The following is a 24,252-nucleotide window of genomic DNA, read 5'->3' on the forward strand; positions in this document are numbered from 1 at the left end:
ATCCTGTTGATCTTGCCTGCAGAGAACCAGAGAGAGAGCAGAACTCTGCAGTCACTGGCTTTATGAGAAAGACAAAGAGGAGGCCAGAAGCTGGAAATATCAAGGGAACAGACTGTACCCTAGAACCTCAAGAAAGAACAATTTTAGCCCACTGAGACTCATGTATGAATTCTGACCTAAAAATCTTCTAATACATCAAGTGTTAACATTTTAAATCTGAAATGTGTTAAAGCACCAAGAGAAAACATCATGTTGAAATCACTGCAACCTTTCTTTTAATTTTGTAAAATAGAAGTTCATGAATCCAAAAAAATTTTTTCCATTGCGTTTTAAAAATGACTCATCAAACTAACCTAATTTTTAAGGACTCCAAATAAGATCTTATTTTCAACAGAACTTTAAATCAGATTTCCCCCTCTCCAAAACTTCTAAAAGCACTTCGAAAGATGCTTCACGTCTTTTTCAACAACCATTAATGCTTAATAGCAAAAGTACCATATTTTATCAACTCCAATAAGCCATCCATTCATTAGAAGACATTATTTTGTATGCCATTAAGAAAATGTTGCCAACTGCAGTTTTAAAACATCACCCATTCTAAGATACAAACTTCAGAGCCACAAGAAAATGTTTCTTACGACTTATACATATATATGTATCACCTAAAAATTCTGACATTAAGTATACAAGAGAACACTATAACCAAATTCGAATGGTTCTCTCTCAAGCCCACTAAAATTCAATAGCTATTTCAAAAAAAGCAGTAATACTACTGTCCTGCAAAGTTTCAGTGGTAAGAGTGCCATCTACTGAACAACTTGCATAACTTTCTTCAATCCAGAGGATATTCCTCTACCATTCATAAAAACTGATTATCTAATCATAACAACTTATTATCTACTGACAACAAAGGAATTTGCAAAAGACTGGCCGAAGTTGACTTCCTGAAGGCTTATGAAAGTCTTCAATAAAGTCATTTCCCTCATCATCCAAAAGAACCCAATCTGATCATCTGTACTATAATTTATGCCTCTAGAATCATTCAATACACTTATTTTCCCTTTAATTGCTCATGATCTGTCTTCTGATTAAATATATTTTTAGGAATACAGTAGTCCTTCACAATTCTCAGCTCTTCACATGCTAAACACAAACATATTCTTGGAATTCTGCTTTTCAACTTTCAATAGTGTACTTTAAATAATTTAAAAATATGAAGAAATGAGAACATGGAAATATGTAAAAGGAAGGAATAATTAACCTTTCAACTCTATAACAAATCAAAGTACAAATTTAATATAATGCTAGCATTATTAGAGAAATCTTCAAACATGAAATTAGATGTAGAATCTGTACACTGTAAACTTTTATATATTTCCACTTTGCCTAAATGCCTTCTATTTCAGAAAAGGCTTATAAAATGTTTTCCTAAAGCAATCAGTATGAACACAGAGGAATGGAGGAGAGAGAAGGAAAAGAGGGAAAAAATCGAGGAAGACCAATCAGGTCACTGCTAAGATCCAAGTCCAAATGCAGAAAAATGGAACAGCTCCAAAGCTGAAGAAGAATAAGTGAAAATTTAGGATTAGAAAATTGTTGACCACCACCATCCACTGGCCCCTTCATACATTAAGTTAGGGCCCCATCCTCACGTTGAAATACCTTTTAGAAATATGTTCATCTATAAGATATTAATTTGGTTCTGGCTTTTTTTTAAAGCCCTCATTTCAGTGAAAAGTTTTTTCACAAAGTAATTGCAGATGTGAGAGATTTATATTCAAAACTGCCAACTAAGCCAATAAGTATATTTTTAAAAAACTGGTACAGATGTGCTATATGCAACCTTGGCACACTGACTAGCATATTATTGTTTTACTTTTCCTAGAGGGTAGGCAAAGGATAATTCCTAGCAGTATCATCATCAGTAGGTTCTGGTATGTATACATACTATATGCAAATGTATACAGAAATTCCCTATTTAAATATTTAAGATGAACATGATCATGAACTGCCAAGCATGAACTTAACAAAAACATGTTTGATCTAACTAGCTACTTGAACGTCATACACCTTTTTTGGTCACTAATATAAAGTATGTCTTCACTACCATTAAGACATAGAGCTTGGAACTATCCCTACCTTCAAAGCCAAAACAGAGTGAAGAACTACCTAAATCAAAAAGTTAAGCAAAAAGTTTTGGAGCACCTAATCAAGAACTACTAACAACAACAACAAAAACTGTTTTTTTACCATAACCGGAGGTGTAATTAGGGCCCCGACGACCTCTGCCTCTTCCACTATAAGACCTAGAACCTTGTACAGAAGAGACGGTACTTTCATCAGTGGCATATCCTTTCTCTTTTTCAGGCCCTCTGGTGGAAGAAGGTCTGAAACCCATACCAATCTGTCGCAGCTGTTCATCAATCTGTAGGCGTTCCATTCTTAGCTGTTCTACTTCCTAAAAGTAAAACAAAAAAGGTAACTATTCTTCTGTGTTGTGCCATTTTTACCATCTTAAAACTGACAGGTGAAGGTATACTACTCCCTACCAATCAAAGAAACTATGATCTTGGCCAATTATTTGGTAAAATACAACTGTGTGCTTAGTAAATACAATTCACAAAGTCATTTGCTGACTCAATTCTTTAAACATTTATTAAATACCTTACTAAGCACCTACTATGTTAAGTGTTACAGGCATACAATACTAAAAAAGACAAGGACTCTCCATTTTCAATGATGTGTTTAACAGAAAGGCATTAAACTATGTGTTGGTACTTATAAGGTAGAATAAATGTTTCTTATGCTACGGCAGTATTCTCACTGTGGGTTTTAGTTCCTGTATAAAATGTATGTATGCATAAATGAATGAAATAAAAAACTGTTAAACAGCACATAGTTACACAATATTACCAGATTCATCTCTCAAGAAATTAAAACCCTGCTAAGTGAGATACAGGTGCCATGTAGAAGAAAAACTATTAACCTACTTTTCCATCAAAAAGGTGACACTGAGTTGCTGCCTAGAGGTACTAGGAGACTTGGTCATTCAGAAACTAAGGTCACTACCAGATGTGAAAGTAAGGTGACTTAACAAAGCTCTTGGCTAAAAGATAGTAGAGTACTAGAAGATAAAGCATGAGCTTAAAACGCCAGACTGAACTGAGATTTCTAAAGATGAGTTTTAAAAGAATGACATCAGGTGTGCTTTCAAAATATTAACATAGCAGCAAGAATAGGAGTGCTTAAAGAAAAAACTACTAGAGACACAACTGTTGAAGATTCTAAAAGAGAAACTTAGTAACAAAAGGTAAAGTAAAAAATATCAATTACAACTTTTAATAATTTATGGGACATTTTTCTAAAACCCTTGCTCTTTATCAACTCAAATAGATTATCTTAGAAACAGTGGTTAAGGTCATCAAATGTGATCTACAGGGTAGTGCATCTGATTCAGAAAATACCAAAGTCACCAAGAAAACACACCTTCACTCCTGGTTCTCTGCCCTATTTGCATCTAAACATCAAGGTAAAATAAAATGGTTCCAGTATAGCACGTGTAGATACATAAAGTGATGACAGTTACATTATAGGAACACAAGGGTGAGTAAGGGGAAAAATGTAGAAGCTCCGAGAAAAAGAGAAACAACATGCATAAAGCCAATCATTCTATTATGGTGAAAGAACTTTTACTCTTAAATTCTCATGTAGGAAAAAAATATTTAAAGAACTGAAATTTAATATGTATATAAACCTGATGTAATTTGAAGTTTATCATGCGAAGCAACAATGACATAAATGTGAAAGGTATACAAACCTTTAGATAAGCAATATGATACTCTAAAAGAACTTGCACATTTCCAATGCTCTCTTTAGTGCCAACAAATACAAATGGAACCATACCCTGTAAGAAAACACAATGTCTTCAGTACTGAATATTTTTAAAAAGTTCTAGCATAAATGTGACATACCAATATAGAATTTAGAAAATTTTTCTGAAACAGTGATTTACATCTCCTATACTTCTAGATTTAAAAATAAAATGCACCATCTTGCATCTCGGTGTCTGTATGCCTCACCTCCGCTGGTCCACCCCAGACCCCCTGAGCGCCAACCCTAGTCCCCAGCGCGGTCCCATTTCTGCTCCAACAAGATGAAGGAAACTATCATGACCCAGGACAAACTCTCGCCAAACTGCAAGCACAAGTGCAGACTGGTGGGAGAGGAACTGCTCACTGAAAGAAGGGGGCTCACAGAACATCTACAGAAGATGATAAAAAAACTTCAGATCTGCTTAAAGAAGTTAGGGGTAAACAGTATCTCTGGTATTGGAGAAGTGGATATGTTCATGAACCAAGTACAGTGATCCACTTTAACAACCCTGAAGTTCAGGCAGCCCTGGCAGTGAACACTTTCACCATCACAGGCCATGCTGATCCAAAGCAGCTGACAGAAATGCTACCTAGTATCTTAAACCAACTTGGTGCAGACACTCTGACTAGTTTAAGAAGATTAGCTGAAGCTCTGCCCAAACAATCTGTGGATGGAAAGGCACCACTTGCTACCATAAAGGAGGTTAACGATGAAGTTCCAGATCTTGTGGAGAACACTTTGAGGAAGCTTCCAAGAATGAAGCAAACTGAATTGAGTCAACTACTGAAGAAGATAAAATTTGAAGTTGTTACTGGGAGCTGGTATTTTATATTATGACTGCCTTTTTAAATTTTGTTTAAAGATCTGATAAAATCTAGATCTCTAATATTTTTAAGCCCAAGCCCCCTGGACACTGCCGCTCTTTTCAGTTTTTGCTTATACACAATTCATGCTTTGCAGCTATTTAAGCTGAAGAAGCCTTGGAATAAAGTTTGAAACAAGATTAATAAAAATAAATTAAATTAAATGCTAACAAAAATTTAATATAATTTGAAATACTAAGATTTTCAGTAACTCATTGTATTTCCCTTATAATTTAAGTTAAAAAATTTAAATTACTTTTAATTGCCAGTTTATATCAGATTTTCTATTTTCTAATTTAATCTTCCTCTGTATACAAACCACCTTTTAAAGAAATTTTCCTTCAACTGGTATGAATTTACAGACTAGATATACAATCACCTTGGTGGTAATGGCTTTAAAATGATAAAGCACATCAGCTAGGTTATCCCTAACAAATGCACCTAACAAAACTATTAACGCCTGTGTATTGGGCAGAGTACTTCCTGACCATTAACACCAGTGTCATCTATGAAATACAAACATTTACACAATATGAAATAAAGAAATTACTGATATAGGCAAATATTTAGTCACCAATATTAAAAGTAAATCGAAGAATTAACTTGGCTGAATTTAAGAGTAGTATACTTCCAGCTTCCTAATGGCTACGGAAAATGAATAAAGCCTAAATAAACTCACCCAATCAATTTTAGTGTCTCTCCTTATTTTCTTGAGTCTACAAATTAGTTCCTAACCGCTATTTAAACAGACTGGCTGAAGAGGGCATGAAAAACAGGAATATAACTTAAGCTTTGGGTGTACAGAAGTCTTGACCCTATCCTCTGGAATTCACAAGCAGATACGAGAGGATGCAAAGTGAATAAAAGATTGAGAAAGGGGATAAAGATCTAAAACATTTTAAGCACATACTATATTTCCGGGAGTATATTATTTATTCTACATCTGTATCTTATTAATTTATTAAAAAGTAACTTTAATACTCCAATTTAAACTAAAGTCCACTTTTGCAGTTGAGAAAAACAACTGACCCAAAGTCATACAATTAGCAAATCAGTCAGCCAATTTCATATCTAGTTACCTAACTCCAAATAACAACTACATGTTGCTTGCCAGAATCTACACTAAGGAAAATGGATAAAACAAAGTCCCTATTCTAAAAGCACTCAAAATCTCACGAAGTATACTAAACATTTCTGCAATAATCCTATTATAGCATCAGTGATATCAATAAAAAAGACAAGAATATTAAGTAGAATGTGGACTATGCCAGCCCAGATATGGAAACTTTGGGGAATCCTAAGATTATTAAAGTAAATGTTAAAAAGAAATAGAATTTTACCAAGTAGGTAAAGAAGAGAAAGTCATTCCAGACTGATGATCTGGAAGGAATTAAGAGAAATACAATGCCCTGACCCTGAAGATGAGATGCTATCACCAGTAACTACCTCCAAAGGACAGGCAGAAACACAGCCTTAAAAAAGGCACATGTAGTACAGAATTATTTTAAAGACTACTATTAAAGTCACAATAAAAAATCTGAAGAGTAAACAATTATTACTGAATACACAGATTTCTAATAGTTATTTCAGTGAAATTTCTATATTTTATAAAAATACTAATAACTGATCATTTATATTTAATAGATAGCACTGAGACTACCAATAAAGCAGGATCCCTGTTCCTAATACACACATGTCCCCTGGAGAGAAAAGTTTACATATTTTTTTAAAACCTAGAGAATGAAATACAAATCTATTTCCGAATTACCTACATGTAGGAAAGACCTTACCAAGGATGGCAAAGTCAAAAGTCTTAAATCATAAAACAAAAGCCCAAAAAAAAAGCCAAAAAAGGTTATGGGGGGGGGGGTAATGTCAAGGAGAAATTAAGAATATTTACTGCACATACAAACAGACAAGACTAGCTTCCTTAAAACACAAAAGCTCTAAGGGGCGCCTGGGTGTCTCAGTCAGTTGAGTGGACTCTAAGGCTCCACGCTGAGCTTGAAGACCACATTTAAAAAAACAAAAACAAAGATCTGTTCACAGGTATGTGGAAAACAGACACCTTTCCTACACTGGTAGAAATGAATGTGTGGTGTGTGGGAAACTAAAAAGATCTAAAAATTTTAATGGGTTTTACCCTGTGATCTGAAAAATCTAGGAATTTACATCTCCAGGGATGTTCATTCACTGCAGCGCTGTTTTTAGCAGCAAAAGAAAGACATAAAAAGGCAACCAAAAACTGTATAAAATCTATTAGACACAATGGAGAGGGGAGAGACATGGACAGAACACAGATACACATCTGTTTTTCACACTATATATACCCTTCTGTGCTATTCTAAGTTGTACATAAATATATTTCTTTTTCAGTGAAGAATCCAACCCCAATCTTTTTTTTTTTTTTTTTTTTTTTAATAGTAAGGTCCACGCCCGACATGGGACTTCAACTCAGGACCCTGAGATGAAGAGTCACATGCTCTACTGACTGGGCCACCCAGGAGCTCCTCGAATTCAATCTTAAAAAAATTGACTTAAAATGTTGATTTAAGGGACACCTAGGTGGCTCAGTTGGTTGAGCATCCAGTTTCGGCTCAGGTCAAGATCTCGTGGTTCGTGGGTTCGAGCCCCGCACCAGGCTCTGTGCTGACAGCTCAGAGCCTGGAGCCTTTCTTTGGATTCTGTGTCTCCCCCTCTCTCTGACCCTCCCCTGCTCAAGCTGTTTCTTTCTCTCTCAAAAATAAATTAAAAACATTAATTGCTATGATACAGGTGGGCAAAAGTCCTCTCAGACTAAAAGTGGTCACTAAAGACTTCAAGAGTAAATAAGTCTGCCACGGGATTTAGCTTAAATTATTAAATGGTGGGCCCAAATAAGTGAATGCAACCCTTCAGGTTTGTCTTAGCAGGGTTTTGAAATTTTTTACATTTTATTATTATAGGCTTCCAGCTTCTCTTAACATCAAAAGATATAACAACACATAACACATACATTCCCCATTGCAACTAGCTTAAAGCTAAGCAGCATCTGTTTCTTTTCTAGAAATGGACTGTCCTATGCCTGGACTTGTATCCCAACCTTCTTAATCATTTAATAATCTGCTTGGTTTCTGTAAGCACTTAAATTTCTTAACCCTGGTACAGAAATATGGGTAACAATGACCAAAACTACAAACAGTAAAGTTCAATAAAATTCTGATTTATGAAAGACCTAAAATTATCCTGCAAAAGAATTATCCTACAAAAAGATCTTTTTTTTTTTAAGTCGGCTCCACACCCAACATGGGGCTTAAACTCATGACCCTGAGATCAAGAGTTGCTTGATTTATCAACTGAGCCACCCAGGTGCCCCACAAGAAATATTAAATACTGGTTAAGTCAAGCTAAGAGCAGAGTAGAAAAATTAAGTCGATAAAACTAAGAAATTTATAGTGGGCTCATATAATGGCCCAAACCAATAAACACCTTGAGATTCAGACCAATTTTTAGGCAGTGATTGTATGCCAAATGGATTATTTTACACATTAAATATAAAGGAGGAAAGTGCAAATTTAATAATATGACACCCTGATGTTAATCCCCCTCTCAAAGGCAATGGGAGGCAGGGTTGCTTAAAAAGTAAGTTACTTGAGATTTAAAGCAACTTTGGAGGCAGTGTAGGCATGAAACCAATCGCAGCCACCAACTACTCATTTCTGTAATACTAAGTCATGTGGGTTTTGGGTTTGGTTTTTTTTTTTTGCCTCTACATTCTAACTAAAGGGAATAAAGGAAGTAGGCATCTTTACAACATCCAATACTTGATGTGAGGTTATTTGTCGCAGCTCATTTGACTACAGTTTTTTTGTTTATTATTTTTAATAAAAGGCTGTTTTTCCCAAAAGGTTAATAAAACTCTCCAACCAATAATCTATTCTGCAAAACTCAAGCTGCTTTCCAGAAGATAATTTTGGAGAAAACCCTAGCCTTATATTCACAGGCATCTGAAGTTTAAGACCCTGGAGCCACCTAGGGAAGAGATCCTTAAAGCGATTTATGAAGAGTAGAGACCTGCACTGTAGACAAAACACTAACATGTGAGGAGAGACTGAAAAAGGAATGTCAGAAAGCTGGTGTCAGAACAACAACATAAAAGCTTGAAGATTTCAATTAAGAAATACTCAGGGCTTTCAGATTCCAAAAAAGGTCAAGTACATAGTTATTAAGACTTCCTTTATAACAAACTGGCATCTCAGAATATCAAATTTTATAGCTCTAGACTCTTGTGAAGTACAAAAAAGAAACTGTTGAAATTACCAAATTGAAGGCTTTTTATCAAAAACTGGCTTTTTTACTGAAGTACTAAGAAACCAAATGAGACCCAAAGCCCACAATTGAAAGAGGACCTGTTCTCTAAATATGTAAAGTGTAATAAACAAAAATTTTTAAAAAGAAACATTCACCATATGAGTGTAAACAGTTCACTACATACAACTCACCAAAATGATTTCCAAATTATAAAATAACACTGTAAGTCAGCCAAGAAAAGAACATGGTGGAAGGAAGGAAAGAAGGACAAAACATGCAAACCAAATTACATTTTTTAATTTTTTTAGTATCTTTATTTTTTTTTTTAATTTTGAGAGACAGAGACAGAGCGCGAGCAGAGAAAGGGCAGAGAGAGAGGGCGACACAGAATCTGAAGCAGGCTCCAGGCTCTGAGCTGTCAGCACAGAGCCCCACTCGAGGCTCACCCACACAAACTGCTGAGATCATGACCTGAGCTGAAGTCGGAAGCTTAACTGACTGAGCCACCCAGGCATCCCATAAATTACATTTTGAATACTTACATCTTCTCTAGGTAGTTTATTTTCATTGTCTCCTTCAATTCTCACCCGAACCACACCAGATTTGTCCACTATTTCCTGAATAACTTTGCCATTTTTTCCAATTACTTTTCCTTTAATAATAAGAAAAAATATATAGCAATAAGTTAAAAACCAATACTGCTATCCTTCCAACACTAGCCCACATAATTTGAGCTGTTATTAAATATAAGTAAAAACAAACATAGCTCCAACTTCTTAATCTCAATAAATTCACTCTGAATACTACTAAGAAATTTTATCCTTGGTCTGTAACTTCATTCTCTTCAGATGCCTATGGCTATATATAGTTAAATAGGATTGACAATACTGCTCACATACAAGACATTTTCAAAGGCTAAACATGTTTACATCATTTTTCTATTTTTAAAATATCAATGTAACCCATTTCAAAGGCTTAGATATACAAATAAAGGCAAAAGAAACTTTCATTTTTGCATTAATACCACCAATTTGTTTATTACATATTACTGTTGAGTTAAATTCAATCTTGCTTTCATATTCAAGGTGCTACTCATCCAAAACACACCTATAATCTGAAGGTACTTTTAAAATGAATATACTCTTCACGGAAATAAAATATTTAACTTTTACCAAGTTTAAGTATTTCACAGCTATACAAATACACATAGCAGGTACATGGTATGATGTCTTCCTTAAGTATGAAATACTGTATACAGACACAAAATCCAAATTATTTACCTTCTCCACACTTAACATGTAATGTGTCAAACAGCAGTTATTGGATATCCATTAACGAAAAGAGAAACTAAAAGGAGGTCAAGGAAGATCCTCTTCCCCTTAGAAACTTACGAGTTACAAAGACTACAAAGTCAAAATACCAAAGCAATACTGGACAGTGTTACCTGGTAACAGAAGGAAATATTCACGTAACCTTCCCTGTATGAAACAGATGTATACACTCCTTATAAAAGGTATTAGCTCCAAATTCTGACCCCCACCTTTTTTTCTAAATCAAGCAATGTATTTCCACAATAAATTCATTTTAGTTGAAAGGGGTTAAAATAGAAGTTCTTCCTATTGCATGCTTGAGAGAACAGTTTCCATTAAAGAATAAATAGGAACAGCAACAGTAAGCGGATCAATATAGCAAAGACATCATTACAGGATTTTTCTTTTCCTATTCTCAAAACTCCTTCCCCATTAATAACCCTGAATTTAAAAGCAGTGCCAACTAGGTAAAAAGAAAAAATTAAGAGTAGGACAGGGAATTCACATGATACAGATCTTCTCTGAGCAGCCCTAGCGGCAGTATACAAAAGCAACCTTCATTGTTAACACAGTGAAGCTCGAGCAGCAGCTCCATCCTTGACCCTGCTAAAAATAAGCAAATGTCTTTTCGAAAAAACAAAAATCCGACTGATATATCATAATCCCACCCCCAAAACCATCGCCCCTTACTTCTATGAACTATACCACTGGGGAGTGTACATCCATCACCCTTCTGGGGTCTGTGGCAGGGACCTACCTGCAAGTTTTATTTAGTCCCACCAGAGACCGTCAATATTTTAACTGATCATTTCCATAGTTTAAATTCCAAAGCATATTGACAAACTGAGGCAGACCTGTAGTATAAATTGAGCACTGAGCATAAATGCTGAAGGGACAGAGTAAAGAAGTGATTAAGGAAGGCTTCCAGGAGGTGAAAGGTTTCAATTCATTTTAAATCAATGATCACTTAATATTTTTCTTTTTAACTTAGGAGGGCTGGGAATGATCAGAGACTAGAATTCTTGGAACCTGAGTATAAGTAATTCTCTTGGAACTTACCCACCAAGAAGTCCTCATTCCCTTTAACTCCTCAGTCCATTTTTTCTTATTCACTTGGACTAAGAATGTACTATTTTTCAAAAGACTGCTTCACCCATAAAACATTTGAGGGAAATGTAGCATTATTATATAAAACAACCACGAAATCTTTACACTACCTCTCAGATCTCACTAATGTATATACAGTTGGTCCTAACATGTATTTTCTCAAGAGTCCAAACCAATCCAAATCACCAAAGTCAACCAAGACAGAGGAAAGAGACATGACACATGCTCCTATCATTGCACAGTTAAATGAACAGAGAAGAGCCAGAGAACTACAAATATATCCAATTTCCTTATTTCAGAAATATCAGGAATTTTTACTCAAAATTAACACTACCACAAATTTTGGAAGACCAAGGCTATCTTCTACATAACTGCTGGGTTGGAAAAAAACCCCGATTCTCTCTCTCTCTCTCTCTCTCTCTCTCTCTCACACACACACACACACTCATCTCCAAATCACTTTAACAAGTGAAGAAACTGAAGGTAAATTCTGTTCTGCAAAACAGCAACCACAATGTGAGTACTGACAGATGTCAATAACTGTGATTTACCAAACCAGGGATTCACTTTCAAAAGCAGCTTTTTGAAGGTGATTTTATTTGGCAATGATAAACATTTGATGATGTTTTGTGTCTTAATATTTATTAGAATTATACAAAACTCTTCGGCCTGCACTCCATTTTAGCATCTCATCTCTCCAACAGTTCAATCTTAAGTGAATAAGAACAAAATAAAATGGAGTTTACTTAATCAGCAGTGTATCATACTAATCCAAATGCTTAGAGCTAGAAAGCAAACAAATAATCGAAAACCACGGAAACTGCTCAAGTTCTTGTGCTGTATACTAACTTGTTACCAGTCAAGACAAATGTATCTTTAAATATTTTCTATAGCTTTTTTTTTTAACAGGATTTGACAAATTGAACACCGTCAGCAAAAAATGATTTCCTAAGGTCAAAACAGGCCTAATTAAATATAAATGAAGCCCAAAAGGCTCTGTTTCAATAAGGCCAGAACTGATGAGACAACAGTTGACAAAAACTCAAGCCCCTCCTAATAAACATCTCTGTTTACATGAATGCTTATTTTTATATTAAACGTTTAGGATAATCACAATTTACTACAGGACCAAAATTTCTCCATTTGTCAGAAACCACATTTAAAAAGGATAGCACAGATGTGGAGGATAGAATACCAAAGATTAAACAAATCATCCCAAGCTATAAAGCTCCTTTACAGCTTCAAACTGAAAATTTGGGGGCCAGGGGGAAATCTCAAAATCTCATCACTAACCTAATAAGCTACAGTACAGTAATTCTCAATAACGGTGTCGGAAACTCAGTCGTGAAAACTCCCCTCTATCATGATCACCATCCTCCTCTCCTGCCCATGACTTCTTACCTTATTCTATGCCTTTGCAACAACCAATTATTATTTATTCAGGACCTATTGTGTAGAAGTTTATTACCCTATTGTTAGTCCACTCTTACTTTTTCTTCTGCACTAAACAAAAGGAAAAAATATCACAAACACCTTCTCAAAAAATACTATGACAACTTTGATTGACATGAATGATGAAAAGACATTAAATGAATGAAAATAAGAAGAGTCCAAGAGGTAAAACAGCTTTTTAAAAACTTCATGACAAACGGTTATAAAAATTATGGTTCTTATTAATGAGTCACTCTATACAGAAGAAAACACCTTTAACTTTTTAATAGGATAATAATGATATAAGTCACATATGTTACTAAAAAGTGAGAAGTGCCACTATAAAATGCTCCCACAACTATAAAATATGGTATCCGACAAGATTAAATTTCCATTAAATTACTAAAATTTAAAATATTTAACAGTTCATAGAGGTACCTACCAACAAGATTCCTAGGAACCTGAATAAAATCCTCCACAAATTCCAAGAAACCTCTAGCCTTTTTTACAGCATCAGCACTCTGCAGAATGAGGAGAAAATAAAAGTAAAATATAATCCTGGAAAAAACCCCAATCCAAAACAAAAAGAAAGAAATGAGAAGTTTTGAATTACTATGCTCTAGTACAAGATTCTATTCAGCCCATGAATGTGACATTTTAGGTCACGAAATTCATGAAGTACTTAAAAAAATTATTAAAAGGCCAGGAAAAAAACATGCTATTAGAACATCTCTTTAAAAGGTCTCTAAGTCCTTTTAAGCTCATGAGAAAATAGGAAAAGGTTAGCTTATGTTAGCCAAAGTTTAACCCAATTCTAAATATATATGTTCTATATTCCTATGTTAAAGTTCTTCAAAGGAATGCTAAAAAACAACTGTTTGTGGGGCCCCTGGGTGGCTCAGTGAGTTAGGCATCCAACTCCTGATTTCAGCTCAGGTCGTCATCTCACAGTAGTGATAACATCTGCTCCCCCACCCCTGTCTTGCACTCATGCGCCCTCACTCATAATAAATGAAGTTTAAAATAAAACCAAATTGCTCATATTGTCTACACTGTCTGTGCTGCTTTTTCATTCTCAACATAAGAAATTATTTAAAAAGCTGTCTTTGTGGAGATGCATTAAAAAAAAAAAAAAAAGAACCTACTGATTAAGATCATTAAAATTCCTGGGGCACTTGGGTGGTTCAGTCAGTTAAGCAGTCTGACTTCAGCTCAAGTCAAGACTTGAAATTATCACCTCAAAAACCCCATCTGTTTGTTCTGATGTGAATGAAGAATGGTCCTGATGAAAATTATAAATTATTTATTTTTCAGATTTATAATTTTCCAGGCCAGATAAATGTCACAATTAACTCATGACAAAATATTGTCCAAAATGTTATTCAACTGATTATCCAGTATTATTCAAGTTCTTCAAAAGCTCCTCGCGGGACACCCGAATGGCTCAGTCAGTTAAGCATCTGACTTTGGCTCAGGTCATGTTCTCTCGCAGTTTGTAGGGTTGAGCCCCACATCAGGCTCTGTGCTGACAGCTCAGAGCCTGGAGCCTGCTTCGGGATTTTGTGTCTCCCTTCCTCTCTCTACCCCTCCTCACTTGCACTCTGTCTCTCTCAAAAATAAACATTAAAAAAATTTTTTTAGAAAGGCTCAATTAAATGCTATTTATAATTACAAATGCCTGATACATAGGAAGCCTTTTTAAAAAGTGAATTATTTATAATACACATAAATAAATCTGAGTTAAAATCAGAAGCAGTTAGGTTAAGAAACTTCCAAAAACAGTACGTATTAAATATTCAGTAAATCTCTCATTGCCCCATATAATACAATATTCTCTTCACCCCACCTCCATGCATGTTAATAATTGGGCTGAGTTTAAGGTATTTTATCACTGGGAAACTGAAATTCCAGAGAAAATACAATCAAATGATAGTTATGTTATAATGTTACCCACAGTGGGTCAGACCATAGCTTACCTCTCCATAGATTCTAAATGTTCCAGTATCTTCATCTAGCTCAATAGCTGTAACGCCAGGAACCTTCCTAGCCTGCTGTATGTTACTACCGTGTGTTCCTATTGCCAGGCCCATTAAATCTTCTCTCACAACAAACTCCTCATGAAAAGCTGCCGCAAGTTGTTTTGTGCACTAGAAAAGAGGTATATTAGAACTTATTACAAAAGATTAAAAACAAAAATTTTTTATATGCCCATGTTTGTAGCATTATTCCTAATAGTCAAGAAGTGGAAGTAAACCAAATGTCAACTGAATGAACAGATAAACAAAATAATATATGAACACAAAATGATTCAGCCCTCAAGAGGAAATTCTAAGGCTGCCTGAGAGGCTCAGTGGGTTAAGCATCCCTATTCCAGCTCAGGCCATGACCTCACAGTTTGTGAGTTCAAGCCCCACATCAGGCTCTGTGCTCACAGCTCAGAGCCTGCTTCAGATTCTGTGTCTCCTTCTCTCTGCCCCTCCCTTGCTTGTCCTTTCCCAGTCTCTCAAAGAATAAACATAGAAAAAAAGAAAGAAAAGAAATGAAATTCTAACACATGCTACAATGTGAACTGAGAACATTGTGCTTAATGAAATGAGCCAGTTAACCAAAAAAAAAAAAAAAAAAAAAAAAACTAATATGGTTTCTAGAGTAGTCAAATTTATAGCAACAAAAAGAATGGTGGCTGACTGAGGTTGGGGGGAAGTGGATATGAGAAATTATTGTTTAATGGGTGTAGTTTCAGTTTTACAAAAAGGAAAATTATGGAAACTGATTAACAATGTGAACATAACACTGCTGAACTGCACACTTAAAAATGGTTAAGATGAGGGGCGCTGCATGGCTCAGTCAGTTGGTTGAACATCCAACTCTTGATTTCGGCTCAGATCACGATCTCATGGCTCATGAGTTCAAGCCCCTTGGGATTCTCTCTCTCTCCCCCTCTCGCGGCCCCTACTCAGCTCAGGCTCCCTCTCAAAATAAATAAACTTAAAACAACTGGCTAAGAGGGTAAATTTTATGTTGAATTTCACCATAATTTAAAAAAATAACTAAGAAAAGTATATAAGGGATACTCATTTGGCATCATCATAAGGGGGGAAAGAATTTGATCAGCCTACTTAGTCATGGTGACAGAAAACAGCAACTCTAAACAATGTTCCAATTACTGATACAAGGAGTACTCCAATTCAGAGGATTCGTTTTTCACAACTCATTCACCTATTTCTTATTTGGAACTTTTAAATTAGTAAGGGTATGCACAAATTTGTCCTAAAAATAAATAACCCTCAGTTTCTCGAAGACTTGAATGTGTGTTGGGGAGGGGCTCTTTAAAAAAAAAAAAAAAAAAGGTGCCTGCTATATGTCCTCCTCTCTTACTTAAGAGTTACTATAGTGAACTAGTTACTAATGGAAGGGTGTTATGACTGACAGCTGACAAGGTAGTAAAAAATGGTAACGACAGAAGAAAGAAAAACGAGCAATCCAGTTCTACCGGACATCCCTGAAGAGCTTCTAAGTTCTTTTGGCACCTACTATCTCAGTTCTAACAAAAAAACTCAACAGGCATTTATTTAGCAAACAGAAGGCTATGTTTGGAGAAAGTAACAGAAAAAAATAATTATTCTACGACTCCGGTTATTAGCCAAAAAACACATCCCAAGTTGCCTTACCTATTAGTCGAGTAGTTTTGGCCAGGGAGTGTGAGTAATATACTTATGAAACGAAGTGGGACACATGAAGTCTTCTAAGTAAACGCACTTACTTCTAAATGCTTAGTGGCCTCTTCATTTCTGGACATAAGCATCAACTTCGTACGAATACTTCGCAGATGCATGTCACTTAAAATGTTTACTCTCTTCACAGTTGCTTCACTGGCAGACTATAAACAAACAAGTTAACCACTCAAAACTCTTTCATTTTTCAAGACAATACAAAGACCTTCAACATAGGGCCTTCATGGGTTCTCATCTATTGTACTTCTCTCCTCACCGCCATACCCTCTCCCCACAAGTATTCTTACGCTCCTTTCTGAAGTCCTGTATTACTTAGTTCTGCTATTCAAATTATGACTAGTGGAGACGGGGGAGGATGCAGGATCCCACACATTAATAATTTCATATTGTTAAGAATGTCTTATTTTTTTCATCCTCATTCCATAAAAGAATTTAACATTTTATAGCTGTAAAAAAATTTTTCTCCCATATGGATTAATAAAGTTACTATATACTAATATAGCTTTTATTTTCTGAAATATTTAATTATAAAATCTGTAAAATATACATTGGCTACCTTAAAATTGGCATTATCTTACCAGTATCATTAGCTGTGTGGTTTCTGGATGGTAAAAAATTCTGCATGCTCCTACTGCTTTCTTAAAATCTTTATGTGCATTTTCATTAGCGCACCTACAGAGGAATTAATTCATATTTAAGACTTAAATAACAGATTAAATTCAGAAGGCAATTAGAATACAAACTAATTTTGACACTACCCATTAAAACTTTTGTTTACTAAAAAGATTTCCTATAAGAAGTTTTTGATTGGATATTTGGGGAAAAAAGATTTTGGTTGCACTAAAAAAATTGTCTTACTTCACAAAGCAAATCAATAGTAAACAAAACTACTCACGCCTCTCTCAAATCCTCGGGAACATCCACTGTGCATTTAAAGAAGGTATTTTTTTTGACAGTTTTATTTTGATTGACAGGTCGAAGTCGTTCAAATGTGACTATTTCATTGTAAGTGGCATCACAAGCAGCATATTCAATGACATAAAACTAAAAGACATCAAAATACTTTAAAAATCCTATCTGAACAAAAATAATGAGCTTTAAATGAAGTTCTAATTGCCTTACTCAGCTTAACCAGTAGACCCTCCCCCTTGTGGCACAAATACTAAACACCCCTTAGTTACTTCAACCTGATTTGCCTTAAAACTAGATTATATGTTCTTACAAGCATGAACCTTGGTAGTCCTCACATGTTTGAAGTGGACCCCTGGAGAACAGCTTTGATGTTTGCAAATTCAGAAAACAAAAATTAATGGTCTGATGAACTTTTTAAATGTATGAACTGTTTATAAAGCAGGCAGTCAGAAACAATACTAAGAGTTGAAGAGGCATTTACAGAAACCAAAAGTTGAGGTATTTCCCTAGAAACTAATCACAATGCAGTGTTCACATTACTTACCTCTCCTTTCATCATTCGAACTTTAGCCAACCACCACCCACATGGTTCTTGGTCATTTGCTCTTGAATACACCTGAGAAGAGGAAAATAAGGTCCTTACCTATTCATCCTGAAAGATTTCTTTTAAATTTTTTTATTTTTTAAATTTATTTTTGAGAGACAGAGAGAGACAGCGTGAGCAGAGGAGGGTCAGAGAGAGAGAGAGAGAGAAAGAGAGAGGGGGAAATACAGATTCTGAAGCAGGCTCAAAGCTCTGAGCTAGCTGTCAGCTCAGAGTCCAGTGTGGGGCTCGAACCCACAAACCGTGAGATCGTGACCTGAGCTGAAGCCAGACGCTTAACCAAGCCACCCAGGCACCCCATGACTTATTTTAAAACCAGAATCAAAAATGTCATTGTATCTGTGCTACAGATAGTTTAATAAGTCATGTACATTTAAGTTTTACTACTGAAAAATTGAACCCTTTTTGGGAAAATCTAATTCCGAATTCTTGAGTTTCCTATACATAATAAGTACTTTTTAAAATTCTTCTTAGAAAACATTTAACACACTCTGAAACAGTTCTTTCAGTTTCTGTCAATACTGTTCATCTTTAAGCCCTGCATTCTTATGATTCAAGTAACAGACAGAAAGATAAGCTAGAACTTATTTAAAATGTATTTGAAATCTGGTAACTACTTTTAAGATATTGAATTCAAGAGTTATTTTCAAAAAGAAACCCAATCTTAAAATTCCTTCAAAGATATATTTAGATTCCTTGCTGAAGAACCTAAATCAAATGCACAAATGGTTCACCTAACAATAAAAATAAACTTAATACATCTAGCAGGGTACATAAGTATCTTACAAACCTTCTATGTAAAAAAAATTTTCTTATATGCTATTTGTAATTACCAAGTAGTTTGTTAACATAACACATTAGTAAAGATCCCACTAGGGATTAGAGTTATTTCTTATAATACAGCATCTTGTTTATAGTTTTCAACACCTGGAAACTGGGGGGGTGGGGCGTAGAGCCGGAAGAACAGATGACCAAGAAGTACCCCACAAAAATCTTGATTATATGAACAAGGATGCATCTGCAAAGAAGGCCAACAACCCAAAGGCCATTGGTGGGTTAAATGCAAACTATTAATATGTAAGTAGTTTTAAATAGCCTAAAGCTTCACTGGAATTGGGGGAAATACTGGATATGTAAATAAGTAAATCAAAACCTCATGATCAACTTCACAGAGCACCAGGATTAGACAAAAAAGACCTATATACCACTCAGGCTCCAGTGGACTTAACTGTAGCTTTGCATTCCTTTATGAGCAAATCTACTTCATAACTTTTGTCCTTTCTTATCAGTCTCCAAAATACAATAAATTTACTTTCTTTAGAATAAAATAAAATTCATTCTATCTTGCAATTATTGTACGTATCCAATAGAACCTCTCTGGGGAAATCTAGTGATCCTGTTTTTTCTCTCTCTTGAAACACTTTACTACTTCCATCATCATTCATCAATTATTCTCAACTGTACTTTTAAAAAGTCTAAAGAAAGAGGAATGACAGTATCACCTAAAAGAACCCAACAGTGAAACATAGTGTACCTACTGCATCATTCTGTAATTTCTTTACTGCATAGTCTTTCAAGAAGAAAGTATGAAAAGACTGGAGACACCATTCTTGCAATCTGCTTTTGGTTTTCACTGAACAGTTAAGAATTCAGAATTTTAAGAGGTGCCTGGGTGGCTCAGTAGATTCAGCATCAGACTTCGGCTCAGATCATGATCTCATGGGTTTGTGAGTTTGAGCCTGGAGCCTGCTTCGGATTCTGTGTTCATTCTCTCTCCGCTCCTCCCCCACTTGTGCTCTATTTCTCAACAATAAATGTAAAAAAAAATTTTTTTAAGAATTCAGAATTTTTAATTTTCCACCTATAACTGCAAAAATATAATTTACACAGGAAGGGCTTTCACAATTATTAGAGGAATCAGGAATGATGCAGAGATAGCACTCTAGATTCTACCGATGAATGTAAAATTACAAGCAGAATCTCCCACTATGAATATGACCAACAACCTAGATAAACATTCCCAAACAATACACTTCTAAAGAGAAAAAGGAAATTTAGTATTCTCATCCAGTTAATCATTCAAATTGGGACTTCATCATACAAAATCCTGAGACCAGACTGTGGACCATTCTGTTTTTCTAAAAGGACAGGTGACCATATTCATCTTTTGTTTGCACACCAAAATGTACCCCATACAATTAAAAAATGGACAAACGCCAAAACATCTGTGCATCCTAAGATGACTAGAAAGAAACAGATGATAAAGACATGCAAAAAAGTCAATGGATTAGTCAATGTAATCGGTTAAATATGAAAATGGTACAGTATAATTGTAGCACAAAGATGCCTATGCTCTGTTCAATAAAATTAGAAGCCACTAAAAGTTCCAAAATATTCTTAAAGTATTCTAAGACGAACCAGAATGAAATAAGCCAGAACCTACTAGATGTGTTTTAAATTGGACATTGGTATTTGTAAGATGAGTTTATTCTGGGTTTATATGAATGATAGCAGATGAACAGTAAGATACAGACATCTGTTCTCACTTTCAGTAGATGTATTATCAAATCTAGGAAAATAGGGAATAAAAAGTTGAATTTGCTGGGGCGCCTGGATGGCTTGGTTGAGCGTCTGACTTCAGCTCAGGTCATGATCTCATGGCTCGGGAGTTCAAGCCCTACATCAGGCTCAGTTCTGACAACTCAGAGCTGGGAGACACCTTCAGATTCTGGATCTCTGGCTCTCTCTGTCCCTCACTCACTCAGGCTCTGTCTCTCTCTCTCTCTCTCAAAAGTAAATAAACATTTTTTTTAAAGTTAAATTTGCTATGTTTAAATGTTTATTGAAATACTTAATGTTGACCTTCAGCATCCTTTTATTATTAACTTCTGTGAAATTGTATGTAAAATGAGTTTGTTTTAAATGACCCACTGGACCCAAATGGAAGTGATGACCATTTTCCTAAGAATGCTGCAGATTACAAGAAAACCCTAAGAATACGAGGGAAAAGTGCCTATGCCAAGTACCATCTCAGAAAAGAAATTCAGCTAAGCAGATTGGCGTATCTCTTGGTGATCTAGTGAATGGGTACCTCAAAAGTTTGCTGACAAAAACAGGTCTTTTATCTAAATCCCCTTGTTCTAATTCTATTTTCACCAAAACACAATTTTCTAGGAATCTGGCTTCCTATTTAACTCCAAAAGAAATAATAAACCATTCTGAACTGCCGTGAGACTTTGTCTTTCATGGAACATTAAAATGCTGGTTTCTATTCTATACTTACATCTACCTTAGGAAGCTACATTAATAAGTTTACTGCTGAAAAACAAAGCCATTCACATAAAGCCAACTAAACCCAAGTCCCTGAACTTGAATCAAACAGTATGAATTTGGCTCCACCTGAGTGCAGTGTGTCAAATCACATTCTTTACAAAATGAACAGAGTACTTTATACAATAAAAAAAAAAAATCACTTTATTGACCCAGCATAATTGTGACCTACTAAATCATGTCTTAGATGTTGATCACTATATTAATTTATGACTATATATAGCGTTGGAGTAGGAGCACCTCATAGAAATTTCCTATATTCAGACTTTAAATTTCCAAACTATTCCAAGGGAGCAAATCACACTCTAAAGCAATAGCCTTCATTGTTTTAACATCTTTCTTCAAATCCAAGGAAGGTCTTTAAAGATAAGCGGATCAAAAAGTACAGAGAGAGACCTAAGAACAACGGTACTCAGGCTGAAGAAGTCCAGTTTCATGGAGTGGAGGATGGAATACAAAGAATCAAATTCCAAAAATGTATTTCAGGGTTCTTTCTACCAAATAACTCCAAGTTAAAGCTTATTACAAAATGGTCTCCAAATTCTAGCACACAACCAAACTCTTACTTAAATGGAATTCCAGTCTGGATCCTAACATAATTAACTTTTCGTTCAAGATAATAATGTTCAACTATCCCTTTCAAAGTCACAACCAAATAAAGATAATATAAACACAAGAAATTTCACCAAATTAACTATAAAGAAACCTTCTAAATAATGTGAACCATTAAACTGAATATTTAATCCTAATGGCTGGTTTTGTAACTGAATGAGATACATTTATTGAGTACCATTCCTCTGTATTCATTATTTCATCTCATTACAATCATAATCTATTATGAAGAAATGGAAAATGTAGTCAGGAAAGCATGCTTAACATCTAGGTAACATTAATGTAACTTATCTACCTGTACAATAGTATTTTCTCATTTGTGTATGTGGCTGACACTTTCAACAAATGGTTTCATAAGTCTTGGAAAATGGCCCATTTCCCACATAATAAAGAAGAATATGTTCACCTCTTCTTTAAGAAACACATTTAAGAACATTTCCCAAGCATTAACACTAACAACAGACTTGGTATTTAAGAAATACTATGGGGCACCGGGGTGGCTCAGTCGGTTAGGCATCCAACTTCAGCTCAGATCATGATTCCACAGTTCGAGAGTTCGAGCCCTTTGTGGGGCTCTGTGCGGACAGTTCAGAGCCTGGAGCCTGCTTGGGATTCAGGGTTTGCCTCTCTCTCTGCCCCTCCCCAGTTCCTGCTCTGTCTCTCTCTCAAAAATAAACATAAAAAAATGGTAAATAAAGGTACAATGGAAAATACACGTATCTTGCATCTTTTGTATACTCATTCTTTTTTATTTTTTTACATTTTTATTAATTTTTGAAAGAGGGGGAGAGAGAAATCACAGCATGATTTCAGCACAGCACAGAGAGAGAGGGGGAAAATCCAGAGCAGGCTCCACACTGTCTGAACAGAGCCCAATGTGGGACTTAAACTCACAAAACATGATATCACAGCCTGAGCCGATATCAAGAGTCGGTTGCTTAATCAACTGAGCCACTTAGGCACCCCTAAAATACTGAATTTTAAAAATCTTAAGGTAAAGGAGTGTCCTATTTCAAAGTATTCTTACTACCTTTACCCACATTCTCTCAAGGCGTCCATCCCAACATTTAATTAAAATAAAGACATAGAAATATAAAGTCTGACAATCTGCCATAAAATGAGAGAAAAGGCATATGCCACAAGAACTAAAATGTGCCAATTCTTATCTCAAATAAAAAGCAAAAGAATTCAAAAAAAAAAAAAAAAAAGCTTTTTAATCAAACATGGTAAACCTAAGAGGAAAACTTAAAAAAAAAAAAAAAAAACTTGTAAAAAGTATATACTAGCTGGAGATGTCAGGCTTTCATGTAATGTGTTTGTGCAAGCTCACATATTAACCTGAACAAGGCAGGTATCTTTAATAAACAGAAATCTTCACATGTAAAATCACCAGAGGAAAAATATTTTCTACTGCACTTCCAATATCTCAGAACATTATTTATCCAGCTTAAGAAAATCTAAAAAGATCTTTTTCCCATTAACTCCAAATTCACAAGCTGAGCATTTTCTTAGTTATCCTAAAGATAGCAAACTCAAACAAGCAAACACACACAATGAAAAAATTTAATTGTATTGAAAATTTTAAGGATTTTAAGCCCTATGCTATCACTTCTTAAAGTCAAAAGAGAAACTGACAAAGAGGGCTTAAAAATAAAGCTTGGAATTTTAGACCTTTCAAAATCATCTTTCTATCATAAATCATATAGTAAGCCTCACAGGTTGGCTGAAAGGTGAATACTCAAGTAGTCTAACATTTTTATGATAGCAAAATTTTAGGGCAAACCATATGAAATTATCAATATTCAACCATTCCTGACCTGTAAGAATGAAAATTTCAGATAAATTTTAAATAAATGCCTGAAAAGCTCAACCAAAAAGCTCTCTCTTCTGGATCATTTTTGTTCTACATCCATTATTGATGGCCAAATCAAAGTCATCTTTCTCTTCATGAAAAAGAGCGCCTAAAGGTGCAAAAGAAAAAGAGTTCCAAGTCTACCACAAAACTGATAACACCCTGTGAATACAGCATCATATATTAGATAGAGAATAATATTCAAGACAAAAACTGAAACTGGTTCTCAGCTTCCCAACCTTCAGGCTATCCACCCAGGGAAGATTAATTAAGTATTCATAGCGTTTAGAAGAAGAGGCCCTCAAGAGACTATGTCAAACTAAGATCATCTGTT

The 24,252-nt window shown here is 35.1% G+C and overlaps 1 protein-coding gene and 1 pseudogene across 5 annotated transcripts in view; one reads left to right on the forward strand and one right to left on the reverse strand.

The window, feature by feature from the left end:
- Window positions 1-24,252, reverse strand: part of FXR1 (FMR1 autosomal homolog 1) — a 63,138-nt gene that overhangs the window by 10,788 nt on the left and 28,098 nt on the right. For 3 of the 5 annotated variants that reach the window (XM_029939816.1, XM_029939815.1, XM_029939819.1), the window contains exons 4-12: window positions 18,065-18,136; window positions 17,504-17,652; window positions 17,187-17,280; window positions 16,638-16,754; window positions 14,851-15,021; window positions 13,317-13,395; window positions 9,569-9,678; window positions 3,818-3,904; window positions 2,251-2,458 (exon numbers count right to left, since the gene is read on the reverse strand). In XM_029939816.1, the coding sequence (XP_029795676.1) occupies window positions 2,251-2,458; window positions 3,818-3,904; window positions 9,569-9,678; window positions 13,317-13,395; window positions 14,851-15,021; window positions 16,638-16,754; window positions 17,187-17,280; window positions 17,504-17,652; window positions 18,065-18,136 (1,087 nt within the window). The remainder of the gene's footprint in view (window positions 1-2,250; window positions 2,459-3,817; window positions 3,905-9,568; window positions 9,679-13,316; window positions 13,396-14,850; window positions 15,022-16,637; window positions 16,755-17,186; window positions 17,281-17,503; window positions 17,653-18,064; window positions 18,137-24,252) is intronic. The other 2 variants (XM_029939818.1, XM_029939817.1) reach the window with 1 other exon arrangement.
- LOC115291985 lies at window positions 2,283-4,643 on the forward strand (annotated as a pseudogene).

This window comes from Suricata suricatta, chromosome 5, assembly GCF_006229205.1.
Source record: "Suricata suricatta isolate VVHF042 chromosome 5, meerkat_22Aug2017_6uvM2_HiC, whole genome shotgun sequence".
NCBI lineage: Eukaryota > Metazoa > Chordata > Mammalia > Carnivora > Herpestidae > Suricata > Suricata suricatta.